This window comes from Heterodontus francisci, chromosome 23 (genome assembly GCF_036365525.1).
Source record: "Heterodontus francisci isolate sHetFra1 chromosome 23, sHetFra1.hap1, whole genome shotgun sequence".
NCBI classification, from domain to species: Eukaryota; Metazoa; Chordata; class Chondrichthyes; order Heterodontiformes; family Heterodontidae; genus Heterodontus; species Heterodontus francisci.
The window spans coordinates 2151389-2164857 of record NC_090393.1 but is presented as its reverse complement, the minus strand read 5'-3'; the positions used below and the strand labels follow the sequence as shown (position 1 = coordinate 2164857).

Here is a 13469-nt window from a genome sequence, read left to right as displayed (position 1 = left end):
GAGGGACTTGGGGATACTCGTACAAGGAGCGCACAAAGTTAACATGCAGGTGCAGCAAGCTATTAGGAAGGCAAATGACATGATGGTCTTTATTGCAAGGGGATTGGAGTACAGGAATAAAGAAGTCTTACTAAAATTGTACAGGGCTTTGGTGAGACTGCACCTGGAATACTGTGTGCAATTTTGGTCTCTACATTTACGAAAAGGTATGCTTACACTGGAGGCAGTGCAGCGAAGATTTATTAAATTGGTCCCTGGGATGAGGGGGTTGTCCTATGATGAGAGGCTGAGTAAATTGGGCCTATATTCTCTGGAGTTTAGAAGAATGAGAGGTGATCTCATTGAGCCATACAAGATTCTGAAGGGGCTGGATAGGGAAGAAGCTGAGAGATTGTTCCCACTGGTCAGGGAATCTAGAACATGGGGACACTGTCTCAGGATAAGGGGTCAATCAGTCAGCACTGAGATGAAGAGAAATTACTTCACTCAAAGGGTTGTGAATCTTTGGAATTCTCAACCCCAGAGGGTTGTGGATGCTCCATCATTGAATACATTTAAGGCTGGGGTAGACAGATTTTTGCTCTTGCAGGGAATCAAGGGATATGGGGAAGGAAAGTGGAATTGAAGCTCAAGATCAACCATGATCATATTGAATGGTGGAGTAGGCTGATGGGCCGAATGGTCTACTACTGCTCCTGTTTCTTACTATCACGTAGAGTGAATCGAATTGGCTGAAGACTGGCATCTGCGATGCTGGGGACTTCAGGAGGAGGTAGAGATGGGTCATCAACTCGGCATTTCTGTCTGAAGATTGTTGCAAAAGCTTCAGCCTTATCTTTAGCACTGATGTTCTGGACTCCCCCATCATTGAGGATAGGGATATTTGTGGAGCCACCTCCTCCAGCTAGTTGTTTAATTGTCTACCACCATTCACGACTGGATGTGGCAGGACTGCAGAGCTTAGATCTGATCCGTTGGTTATGGGATCGCTTAGCTCTGTCAATCGCATGCTGCTTACGCTGTTTGGCATGCAAGTAGTCCTGTGTTGTAGCTTCACCTGGTTGACACCTCATTTTGAGGTCTGCCAGGCGTTGCTCCTGGCATGCCCTCTTGCACTCTTCATTGAACCAGGGTTTTTCCCCAGCTTGATGGTAATGGTAGAGTGGGGATATGCCAGGCCATGAGGTTACAGATTATGGTTGAGTACAATTTTGCTGCTGCTGATGGCCCACAGCACCACATGGATGCACAGTTTTGCATTGAGAGATCTGTTTGATCTATTCCATTTAGCACGGTGGTAGTGCCACACAACACAATGGAGGATATCCTCAATGTGAACAAAGAAGCTGGGACTTTGTCTCCACAAGGACTATGCAGTGGTCACTCCTACCATTGCTGTCATGGACAGTTGCATCTGTGGCAGGCTGGTGAGGACGAGGTCAAGTATGTTTTACCCTCTTGTTGGTTCCCTCACCACCTGCCACAGACCCAGTCTAGCAGCTATGTCCTTTAGTACTCAGTCATTAGTGGTGCTACCGAGCCACTCTTGGTGATGGACATTGCAGTCCCCCAACTAGAGTACACTCTGTGCCCTTGCCACCCTCAGTGCTTCCTCCAAATGGTGTTCAATGGAGGAGTACTGATTCATCAGCTGAGGGGGGGACAGTAGGTGGTAATCAGCAGATTTCCTTGTCCATGTTTGACCTGATACCATGAGACTTCATGGGGTCTGGAGTCGATGTTGAGGACTCCCAGGGCAGCTCCCAACTGTTTGCAACTGTGCCACCACCTCTGCTGCGTCTGTCCTGCTGGTGGGGCAGGATATACCTGGGGATGGTGATGGCGGTGTCTGGGACATTGTAAGATATGATTCCGTGAGTATGACTATGTCCGACTGTGTTGCTTGACTAGTCTGTGGGACAGTTCTCCCAACTTTGGCACAAGCTCCCAGATGTTAGTAAGGAGGACTTTGCAGGGTCGACAGGGCTGGGTTGTGCCATTGTCATTTCCAGTACCTAGATCGATGCCGGGTGGTCCGTCTGGTTTCATTCCTTATTGACTTCGTAGCAGTTAGATACAACTGAGTGGCTTGCTAGGCCATTTCAGAGTCAACCACATTGCTGTGGAGTCACATGTAGGCCAGGCCAGCAGATTTCCGTCCCTAAAGGGCATTAGTGAACCAGATGGGTTTTTACGACAATCGACAATGGTTTCATGGCCAGCATTTGACTAGCTTTTTAATTCCATATTTATTAATTGAATTCAAATTCCACCTTCTGCTGTGGTGGGTTTCGAACCCATGTTCCCAGAGCAATACCCTGGGTCTCTGTGTTACTAGTCCAGTGACAATACCACTACGCCACCGCCTCCTCATAGCTGTCAGTTGTGTGGCGAAGTGGGAGGGAAGATGTAAAATGGACCAGATGTTCCAGCTGCAATTGGATAGGTAAGAGAAGAACCAAGTTCTGTGGGGTGGTTGGGGAGTTTGGAGGGCCGGATGATGTGAGGGATAGGGGCAGGCAAGGCCGTAAAGATTTTTAAACATAAGGATGAGGGTACGGAGTAGTTGCAGAATTTGAAGACGATGATTTCGTTCTTCCCAACATTTAACTGAAGGAAATTACAGCTCATCCAAGACTGGATGTCTGACAATGCAGGTAGCAGAGGGGTCAGGAGAGTTAAGAAGAGGCAGAGCTGGGGGCCATCAACATTAACATGAAAGCTGACCCCATTTCAGGGGATGGTTCATCAAGGGGCAACATGTAGAGGAAGAGGGGGCCAAGGATAGAACTTGGGGGACTCAAGAAGTAAGGATGTAGGGCCAGGAGGAGAAGCTATTGCAGGAGATATTCTGGCTACACTTGCTCAGATAAGAGAACCAAATGAGGGCAGTTCCTCTATGCTGGACAGTGGAAGAGAGACATAGGAGGAGGATGATGCAGTTGAACGTGCCAGAGGTTGCAGACCAGTTGGGAAGGATGAGGAGGGACAGTGCACCATCGCCATTGTCAGCGAGGATGCCATTTTCACTTTGATTAGTGCTTTTCAATGCTATGGCAGCAGCAGAAACCTGATTAGAGAGGTTCAAACATGGAGGTGCAGAAAGATGGGCATGGATTTGAGAAGCAACAACAAGCAACTTTGGAGAGGAAAAGAGATAAAAAGGTCCATGACGCTTGGTGAATAAGGCCAAATTCAAACCCTTAAGCTGCTTTATTTCATGGTAAGAACAGCCATTATGACCAAGCTCACTTAATTCAATTCACCTTCACATAATACAAAATGAAAAACACTCTTGCTCACTTCCGTGGACCATCATACTTAATTTAAACAAGACACCTTCTGACTATCCTCCAGCATGTCTAACCTCTTGCTTCAGTGAGGAGCTTACAGAATACATTTGACAAAGGCTTTGCAGCCTTCTTGCTTCAAAAAGTGTCTCTTCCTGTCTATGTCCCTGTTTTCTGTCTTATTGCCCATCCTCTGGTTCCCAACCAATGGGTTCAAAGACTTCCAGCACAATGGGTATGAGGTGTTTTTCAATTAGCAAGACATTCTTATTATTACTTATTAAGATTGCTTATTATTTATTGTCTTCTGGAAAACAATGTCAAAACTAGTTTATCATTTTAGCTACCTAGGAACTCAGCCTTTTTTTTTAAATTTGTGTGACTACACTTTGCTCTTATAAACTGAATGTTAAAAGTAATGTAGCACATCCTTTGAGATAAAATGGTCAGAAAATGCCAAAATCTAACTGTTAAATGAGAAGCGAGAGGAACTTCTTTCAAATGCATTGAGCATTCTCATCCCATGGTGTAATTTCTCTTAGAAACATGAGATGTGTGAATGACTAACTTCACCAATTAAAACCCACTCTCCTTTTTCTTCTCCCCACAGCTCAATGTAAGCGTTTGGAGGGTGGATTAGACAAGTTAAAGGAAGCCAGTATTCAGCTCGCAGAGTTAAACTTGAAGCTTGCAGAACAAAAGATTATATTGGCAGAGAAAACGGAAGCCTGTGAAGCTCTATTGGCAGAGATTGCCATCAACACTGCTGTTGGTAAAGCCAGTTTAGCTAGGGAATTCCGGGCACATTCCTAAATTACTGTTAGTTAAATCTGGTAATCCTAACACCATTTATCAGCACATATCTGTAATCATTTACAAACATGTGACATTGATGAGCAGGAAAAGGCCAACTGGCCCATCAAGTCTGATCCACAAAATCTTAATAATACACTACAGCTTTCTTCCCCCCCCCCCCCCCCCCCCCTGCCTATTTGCTGCGATACTTCCTCTTTCAGTTGAGAAGATGCACTACATGAGTCTCTACCTTTGTTATCACACAAGTGATTAGGCAACAGGATGCACATATTTCAGGGCATCTCATAGGAACAGCAGTAGGGCATTCTCAATCCTATTCTGCCATTCTGTGCCTCAAAGCCATTCATTTATCTTTGCTGTATATCACTTGATAACCTTACCCAACAAAAATCTGTCGATCTCAGTCTTGAAAATTTTAATTGACGCCCAGCATCCACAGCATTTTGAGGGTGAGAGCTTCAAATTTCTATTGCTCTTTGTGTAAAGCAGTGCTTTTTGATTTTGCTCCTGCAAGACCTAGCTCTAATTCTAAGTTTATGTCCTTTTGTTCTGGACCCTTCTTGAAGGGTTGAGACCTATGGGTTCAAACTAACCACAGAGTAGCTGGTTTCCGCTATGCTGCTGCAGTGACACACTGAATGGGGCCAGACACTGCCAACAGGGACAAGATGGAAATTGCTGGGAGCATCACCCTGTGGGCTCTAATTGTGCCACATATGCAGATGCTGGCTGATGAGCAGTTACATATTTTGGGTCTGCCACTGATATTCTGTTGGATGCAGTATCACCAGTCAGCTTCCATAGGCAGACCTTGTGACCCATATAACCTGGAGTACATCTAATATTTGGTTACACAATCGCACAACCGGGTTGGGGGCCATGTGTTCTAATGTGCATTAGGCATTTCTCCTATCTTTTGGAAGGTGGACTGATGAGTTCTGTCATGAAACCAAGGCCAATGGTAACTAAACAAACTGGTTTATTTTACATGGAATACATAAATGAACAGAATACGGTTTTCACAGTGAGGTTTAGTTATTTATTGTCATTCCTTGTAACATCAAAAATAATAAATTATGCAAACCTTCTCCTTAATGTGAGCCCACCTCACTTTACAAGTCAGTATTGCTGAACTGATTCGCACTGACTTTACCCATTAGAAGCTGCATGTGTTCATAGAGTTATACAGCAAAGAAACAGGCCCTTCAGCCCATATGCTCGTGCCGGGCACCAAGCACCTATCTATTCTAATCCCATCTTTTTGTACAGGCCCGTAGCCTTGTATGCTATGATGTTTCAAGTGCTCATCTAAATACTTCTTAAATGTTGTGAGGGTTCCTGCCTCTACCACCCCTTCAGGCAGTGTGTTCCAGATTCCAACCACCCTCTGGGTGAAAAATTCTTTCCTCAAATCCCCTCCAAACCTCCTGCCCCTTACCTTAAATCTATGCCCCCTGGTTATTCATACCTCCGCTAAGGGAAAAAGTTTCTTGCTATCTACCTATCAATGCCCCTCATAATTTTGTATACCTCAATCAGATTCCCCCTCAGCCTCTCTGCTCTAAGGAAAACAACCCTAGCCTATCCAGTCTCTCTTCATAGCTGAAATGCTCCAGCCCAGGCAACATCCTGGTGAATCTCCTCTGCACCCTCTCCAGTGCAATCACATCCTTCCTCTAGTGTGGTGCCCAGAACTGTACACAGTACTCCAGCTGTGGCCTAACTAGCGTTTTATACAGCTCCACAGCGGCACAGTGGTGCAGTGGTTAGCACCGCAGCCTCACGGCTCCAGTGACCCGGGTTCAATTCTGGGTACTGCCTGTGTGGAGTTTGCATGTTCTCCCTGTGTCTGCGTGGGTTTCCTCCGGGTGCTCCGGTTTCCTCCCACATGCCAAGACTTGCAGGTTGATAGGTAAATTGGCCATCAGCAATTGCCCCTAATATAGGTAGGTGGTAGGGAAAATATAGGGACAGGTGGGGATGTGGTAGGAATATGGAATTAGTGTAGGATTAGTATAAATGGGTGGTTGATGGTCGGCACAGACTCGGTGGGCCAAAGGGCCTGTTTCAGTGCTGTATCTCTAAACTAAACTAAACCTCCCTGCTCTTATATTCTGTGCCTCGGCTAATAAAGGCAAGTATCACATATGCCTTCCTAACCACCTTATCTACCTGTGCTGCTGCCTTCAGTGCTCTATGGGCAAGTACACCAAGGTCCCTCTGACCCTCTGTACTTCCTAGGGTCCTACCATCCATTGTATATTCCCTTGCCTTGTTAGTCCTCCCAAAATGCATCACCTCACACTTCTCAGGATTAAATTCCATTTGCCACTGCTCTGCCCATCTTACCAGCCCATCTATATCGTCCTGTAATCTTAATATCTCAGTGGAGTATCTGTAATGCCCTCATCTGGCTGGTGCAAAAGTGAGATTCTTCTGTCTCTCTTGTTCCACACTCTACAAAACCTGCTGTAGACTGTATTTTTCTCCAGAGAGACAAAGAAGACACCTATGTTGCCCCTCCCCCAACAACCCCACCGCAGCTTTTTGTTTGAGGATTGGTTCTCTGAGTTGCCGTTCATAACCATCACCACACATGATTAATATCTACCCTTCCCCTTGGTGTGGGAGCTACAACAACTACATTACCCCTGCTGTGCTTTGTGAATGGAAGCTATTTTAATATTACAGATGTGAATATCCCTACAGTATGATGAATGATCCCTATTGTCTCAAACTAATATGGTATCTGAGAAACACAATTCCAATAATTTGCTGTCAACAACATCCCAAATTGTTTTTTTGAACTGAATTTAACTATATAGCAATATCATAATATAAATTAACTCAAAAATTCCTTCTAGGACAAATTGAGAAAATAGGTGGTGAACAGTATTCCTGAAGGCTTGGGAGCAGATTTGTCCCTTGCTGCAAAAGATTGTTTAGCCAAAGGGACTTATACAAATAGAAGAAGGGAAATGTGTAATGCTACTTTATACCCTGACTAAAAAAATGATGCAGGCTAATATTATATGGGCTGGTTGACTCCAGTTTCCTGTACAAAGAATGCTGTGACTTTAGGCTGGGGTTTAGAGATCTTCAACCTCAAGTAGTGAGACACATTTTTCAGAAATTGTTTTTCTTTTAAATACAGTGACCTAGAAATTCCTTAGTGCTTCAGTCCAGCACTGAGTTTGCATGAATGACATCTAATTAGCATGGGACGGGCAGAGGAGGTTTGGTTGCAAGCAGGCGCACATCTCTGTGGCCTATAGTACCTTAGCGCACACACACTCATGCTAGAGAAACTAGACAAGAGGAAAGTAGAGCATTTTCAGGCCTTATTTATCTAGGAACTTTTTAAAGTGAATAGCCATGATGTGTTAGCCAGTCATACTTCGGAACATAGGAACAGGAAGAGGCCATTCAGCCCCTCAAACCTGTAACACCATTCAATCGGATCATGTCTGATTTGTATCTTAACTCCATCCACCTGCCTCACCTATGCACTCACTGCTACCAATAGTAAAAGGTTAATGAATTACCTTTTGAATGAGCTTTTCAAAGTATTTAATTTTAGTTGATGTGTAAGCTACCTTTGAATTACACTGAATGCAGGACTGTTGGAAGTGTAAGTAAATTTACAGCTCAGCTGCTTCTCTGTAAACTTTTCAGCTGAGGAGAAGAAGCAACTTGCAGAAGAGAAAGCTTCTGAGATAGAGGAACAGAATAAGGTGATAGCAGTGGAAAAGCAGGATGCAGAAAATTCCTTGGCTGAAGCTTTGCCTGCTTTGGAAGCTGCCAGAATAGCATTGCAGAGCCTAGATAAGTCTGATGTCACTGAGATCAGGTAATCCCAGTTAAGCAACTCAATTTTAAAATTCTCACCCTTGTTTCAAATCCCTCTGTAGCCTCAGTCCTCCCTTTCTCTGTTGTCTTCTCGAGCCCTACAACCCTTTACATTCCTCCTGTCTGGCCTCTTGCATATCCCCTATTTTAATTGCTCCACCATTGGCAGCCATGCCTTCAGCTGTCCGGGTCCTAAGCTCTGGACTTTCCTCCCTGAACCTCTCCACCTCTCTATCTTTCTTTTCTCCTTTAAGACACTCGTTAAAACCTGCATCCTAATATCTCCTCTTGTGGCTCAGTGTAAATTTTGTTTGATAACGCTCCTATGGAGCACCTTGGAATGTTTTATTATGTTAAAGTTGCTATATAAATACAAGTTGTATTGTATTAGCAGCCACCTTCATAGTTGCCATTTAAATACTCTTGAGCTATTTAATTCCAATGATAATGTTTTGGATATTTTTGGTGAAATAATGGAGAGGGTTGATGATGGTAATGTAGCTGATGTGTATATGGACTTTCAAAAGGAGTTTGATAAAGTGCTACATAATAGACTTGTTAGTAAAATTGAAGCCCATGGATTAAAGGGGCAGTGACAACATGGATACTTAATTGACCAAGGGACAGAAAGTAGCAGTGAACAATAGCCTGAGTGACTGAAGGAAGGGGACAAAGAAAAGTAAATACATTTAAAATTTAAAAAAGCAAAAAATGTTGCCTTCAGGGCAGCAACCAGCTCAGGCAAGATGGACCAAATTATGAAATGGATCCAAACCAAATGGTGAAGAATGAATCTAGACACAGCTCCTTTTCTTGATAGTTCCTTTATTCACAGAATGCACCATTACATATCTCTGCCTCCTGTAAACCCACACCTTGTGTCTCAGCAGGCTTTCTCTATATCCAAGTCCTGAATTAAACAATGTCCTTCACCTGTATTTTAACAATATAATTAACCTACCAATAACACAAATGACCTCTTTCCATGCTCTATCATTCTACGATTCTAGATAATATTGCAAATGACTGTACACAAGACCTTTGACCTGTCTTTTGACAGTAAATGAAAATGGAGTTCATGAATTATCTGTTCGCTACTGCTGTTTGTCTGGTATATGCTGTCAATAATGTCTATCTGTCTCTCTCATATATAAACTCACAAGCTGTACTTGGCATAAAAGTGGAGTTGAAGTCAAGGATCAACCATGATCTCCATGAGTGGCAGAGCAGGGCTTGCGGGGCCAAATGGCCTACTCCTGCTCCTATTTCTTATGTTCATACCTGGTGTTGCATGAGCTTTTCTTCTTGTGTTCAACATCAATGTGGCTTTTAGGAGCAGACCCCATTTGAGATTTTTTCCCTCTGATAAACATATTGATCTTAATTGAAGTCAGACATCTGCAGTGCATGATAAATAATGAATGTTTAGCAGTATTAAATATATGTAATGTGGAAGGTGAAATATCAGTGAGAGGTGCATTTCCCCACAGCAAGCAGGAAAGCAAGGCACTAATGTTAACTTCATTTTAAATGATAAACCTGCACTTCTCAATACAGAATAACATTAAATTGTGAAGAATTAAAAGGTGGGTTTATGATTACCACGTAACTCACTTTGAGTGATTGATTAGAATTTGTTAGTGAGTATTATTTTATTGCAGCACTGAATAAGTTTTCTTTTTTTATATATAAAAAGATCATTTGCAAAGCCACCAAGACAAGTACAAACTGTTTGTGAATGTATCCTTGTTATGCGAGGGTATAGAGAGATTAACTGGAAATCAGCCAAAGGCATGATGTCAGAGGCAAATTTCCTAAAATCCCTGATGGAAATGGACTGTGATGCTATTGGGCAGAATCAAGTCAAAACTGTAAAAGGTAAATGCTTGAACTAGAAGTGAAACTGTTTTCATTATTGATGGAGGGTGCAGTATCTTTAACAGTCAAACCTTGGGATATTGCTTGTTAAATTGCATTAAATTGTGTAGCTCATGATCCTGTGGTAGCTGCATGGATTGCTCCCTCTGCTGACCCAACAAATGGGTGTGGGGTCAGTGGGAGGGCACCTCATTTGCACATTCAGTGGGTGTCCACGTCTCTAGGGACAGCCAGAAACTCTCAACACCTGACCTCTAGAGTTCTGTTTGTGACAAAGGATACTGAGGAAAAAAAATGACTTGATTTATAGGGGTTCAGCCTGCTTCCCTGGCAAGTTTTCCAACCCCTCTGCTGGTCACTCTTTTTATTAATTCTCGGGATGTGGGTGTTGCTGGCAAGGCTGGCATTTATTGCCCATCCCTAATGATTTGATACAACTGAGGGGCATGCTAGGCCACAGTGGGATGTGAGTGTCACTGGCAAGGCCAGCATTTATTGCCTATCCCTAATTGCCCTTGTGGTGGGGAGCTGCTGCAGTCCATCTGGTGCAGGTACTCCCAGAGTGATGTTAGGAAGGGAGTTCCAAGATTTTGACCCAGTGGCGGCACATTTCCTTCCCCAAAGGACACTAGTGAAATAGTTGAGTTTTTATGACAATCTAAGAGCTTTATGGTAACTTTTACTGATTCCAGCTTTTTATTACCAGATTTTTGAATTGAATTAAAATTTTCAAACTGCTCTGATGGAATTTGAACTCATATTCTCTGGATTACTCGTCCAGCCCTCTGGATTACTCGTCCAGCCCTCTGGATTACTCGTCCAGCCCTCTGGATTACTCGTCCAGCCCTCTGGATTACTCGTCCAGCCCTCTGGACTACCCGTCCAGCCCTCTGCATTACCCGTCCAGCTCCCTGCATTACCCGTCCAACCCTCTGGAGTACCCGTCCAGCTCTCTGGATTACTCGTCCAGCTCTACACAAGTGCCCTTCTGGTAGCTGCTTTGGCTTCTGTCACTGAGGGTGCACTAATGCAGGGTCTCCCCCACCCCCCCCCCTCGGAAACTTCCAGCAGAGGACAAAATTCAGTGTAGCCTGCTCGTGGCCCATTTCCAAGCTCTCCTACTGCACTCCCAGCAGTGTTATAGTGGGAATGCACCAGATGGCCCATGCAATTTCAAGGCTTATATGTCTTATCATGTAACCAGCTCTACGGTGTGAAAGAAAAATGTACCATAGAAATACCACAGTTCAGCTATTAAAAAAGAAATATGTCCAATTGTTTGATGAATATCATTTCCGTTTGTAGGTTTTCTTAAGAATCTGAACACCTCATTTGATGAAATGCAGGCTATCAGTAGAGCAGGGGCTGGAATGCTGAAGTTTGTGGAGGCTGTCATGGGCTACTGTGATGTGGCTAGGGAAATCAAACCGAAACGAGAAAAGGTATGTATCACTCACAGCAAAGGTAGTGTCATAGTGCTTTCTGCAATAAATCATACATTTCTTTTACATTTATCAAAAGGTGACCTTTTATGGCAGCCAAATTAAATTTTTCTCTCCCTGCATGTTGAACTGTTGTATCTGGAATGAAAACCCAACTGAACATATTTGTTCTTTCTGTAGGTTGCCAGGTTAGAGCGTAATTACTATCAAAGCAAACGTGATCTGGAGAAGATCCAGGCAGAGCTGGCAGCTATACAGAGGGAGCTTCAAGCATTGAGTGACCGGTACGAGGCTGCAATGAGAGAGAAGCAGCAGCTTCAAGAAGAAGCAGAAATCATGGAACGGCGATTGGTGGCAGCGGACAAGCTCATCTCGGGATTGGGATCTGAAAATGTTCGGTGGGTTCTGTCAGCAAATGTTCAACCCATCACAGATAGAGGGTGTAAATTAGCCTTGGTCGGTAGGGAAAATGGGTGATAGCGAATTGGTTGCTTGTTTTACATGTTGCCTAATTTTCTTTTTCATGATGTCAATGGTGATGCACCTCAGGTGGAGTTTGAAACGGGCTATCAACCAGCTATAGCCCAAGACCAAATTCACCCTCATATAGTTTGTACCTATCTTTATTTCCTGATTCGATGTTGTACAAGTATTAACAGTATTTTGGGTTTGTGCATAAGTGAGCAGCTTGAACTGCTTTTCCGTTTTGCTGTCTAGAGTTGGCATTGGTGACCTCACTGGGTTCATGAGGCCCTTACCTCGCCTTCCTCTTTCTTGATTTGACATTTGAGTAAGTCTTTTTTTTTACACAGAACTATTTGAATTCTGTTAAAACGTGGGATAATTTTTCATTGTATAGCAGAGATGCTATACCAAAATCACCAGGCTAGCGGCTCACCTGTAATTGTGCTATCGGTTCATTTTCCCAGCACAGGAAAAGTTGCACATGCTTATTTGGTCTTCAAATTCTGTTCTTGGTTACTGTGTCAATGGTTTCCACTTTGAATTCTTCATGAAGAAAAAGTAAGTTACAATCTTTAAATGTTAAAAATTGATTTTTCTAAATTCTTCAGAACAATTCACCTTTTGATTTACCTCCATCAGACCACTTTAAGTCAAGAGGCATTGCCTTAGGCCAAAGGCCCAGATCACACCCATGAACATTGCTGCGTTGTTCTAAAAAGCAGCAGGGCACTGACCAGTGACCCAACTTTTCACCTTCTTCATCTATTGTTACGACCAAGGTGGGAGTAATGCACTGTTAATTCAGTCCCACTACTCCACAGGTCACAGCATATTAGTAAAGTTTCCCACCTACTGGAGTATAACCAAATTAAACACTCTATTTGTCCCCCAGAATAAAGCACACCAAACCAGATTTCTTTAAACAACAACAAAATTATCCATTTATTAATAAACTAAGTATTAAACAATAATGAGATAACTCTATATGTGAAAAGATTCTTTTCAAACTTCTTATTTTTCCTAACCTTCATGCACACACACATACATTCAAAAAAATTTGGTTAACCGAGGAAAAAAGATGTTTTGGTTTACAGCTGTTTCTTAGGAGTAAAAAGGAAAAAAATAAAATGATTGAGTTTATCACTTTCTGGTAGGATGTTTCTGGTACGGTGGGGCATCCCAGAGTTGAATAGTCGGATGCCACTCAGAGTCTCTCCAGGCGAGGTTGTTGAACAGTTTGTGATGGATAGGCGTTCAAGGCGATTTGTCTGCAGCAGGCGTCACACAGGTCTTTCAGCAAAGGGTGTAGCAGCAGGTCTGCTTGCGTTTGAAGTAGCAGTCCAGTAATAGAAGCTTTCTTGAGATTTCAGAATCTCCCAAAACACAAGAGGCAACAGGAATCACTCTTGAGGCAGGGATTCTTCTGACTGGAGGCAATAGGAACCTGCTACCTTGCAAATGCAGGGGCTTCCTCTCTGCAAAGCAGTATTCCTCCACAGAGAGTAGCAACTCATCTTTTCCTGGGTGTTTTCTTCTCTCCAGGATGTTTTCCTCTCTCCAGGCAATCCGCAGCCACACCTCAAACGTAGGATTTCTTTCCAAGAGGTACAAGTCTTCCTTTACAGAGAGAGGTATTTTCCTCTGTTGCTCCAGGCAGGTCAAAGCAAAGCTTTCAAATGCCTGCTGTTTGTCCAACTCACTGGCATTTTAAAGGGTTCAAAGTGAAAAA

The 13469-nt window shown here is 43.3% G+C and overlaps 1 protein-coding gene across 11 annotated transcripts in view; it reads left to right on the top strand.

The window, feature by feature from the left end:
• dnah10 (dynein axonemal heavy chain 10) overlaps positions 1 to 13469 on the top strand; it is a 323633-nt gene that overhangs the window by 207403 nt on the left and 102761 nt on the right. For 9 of the 11 annotated variants that reach the window (XR_010977212.1, XM_068054492.1, XM_068054489.1 and 6 more), the window contains 5 exons: positions 3901 to 4062; positions 7782 to 7956; positions 9652 to 9833; positions 11139 to 11275; positions 11456 to 11673. Coding sequence is in view for 10 of the 11 variants with exons in the window: in XM_068054492.1 (XP_067910593.1) it covers positions 3901 to 4062; positions 7782 to 7956; positions 9652 to 9833; positions 11139 to 11275; positions 11456 to 11673 (874 nt within the window). In the remaining variant the exon portion in view is untranslated. The remainder of the gene's footprint in view (positions 1 to 3900; positions 4063 to 7781; positions 7957 to 9651; positions 9834 to 11138; positions 11276 to 11455; positions 11674 to 13469) is intronic. The other 2 variants (XM_068054490.1, XM_068054493.1) reach the window with 2 other exon arrangements.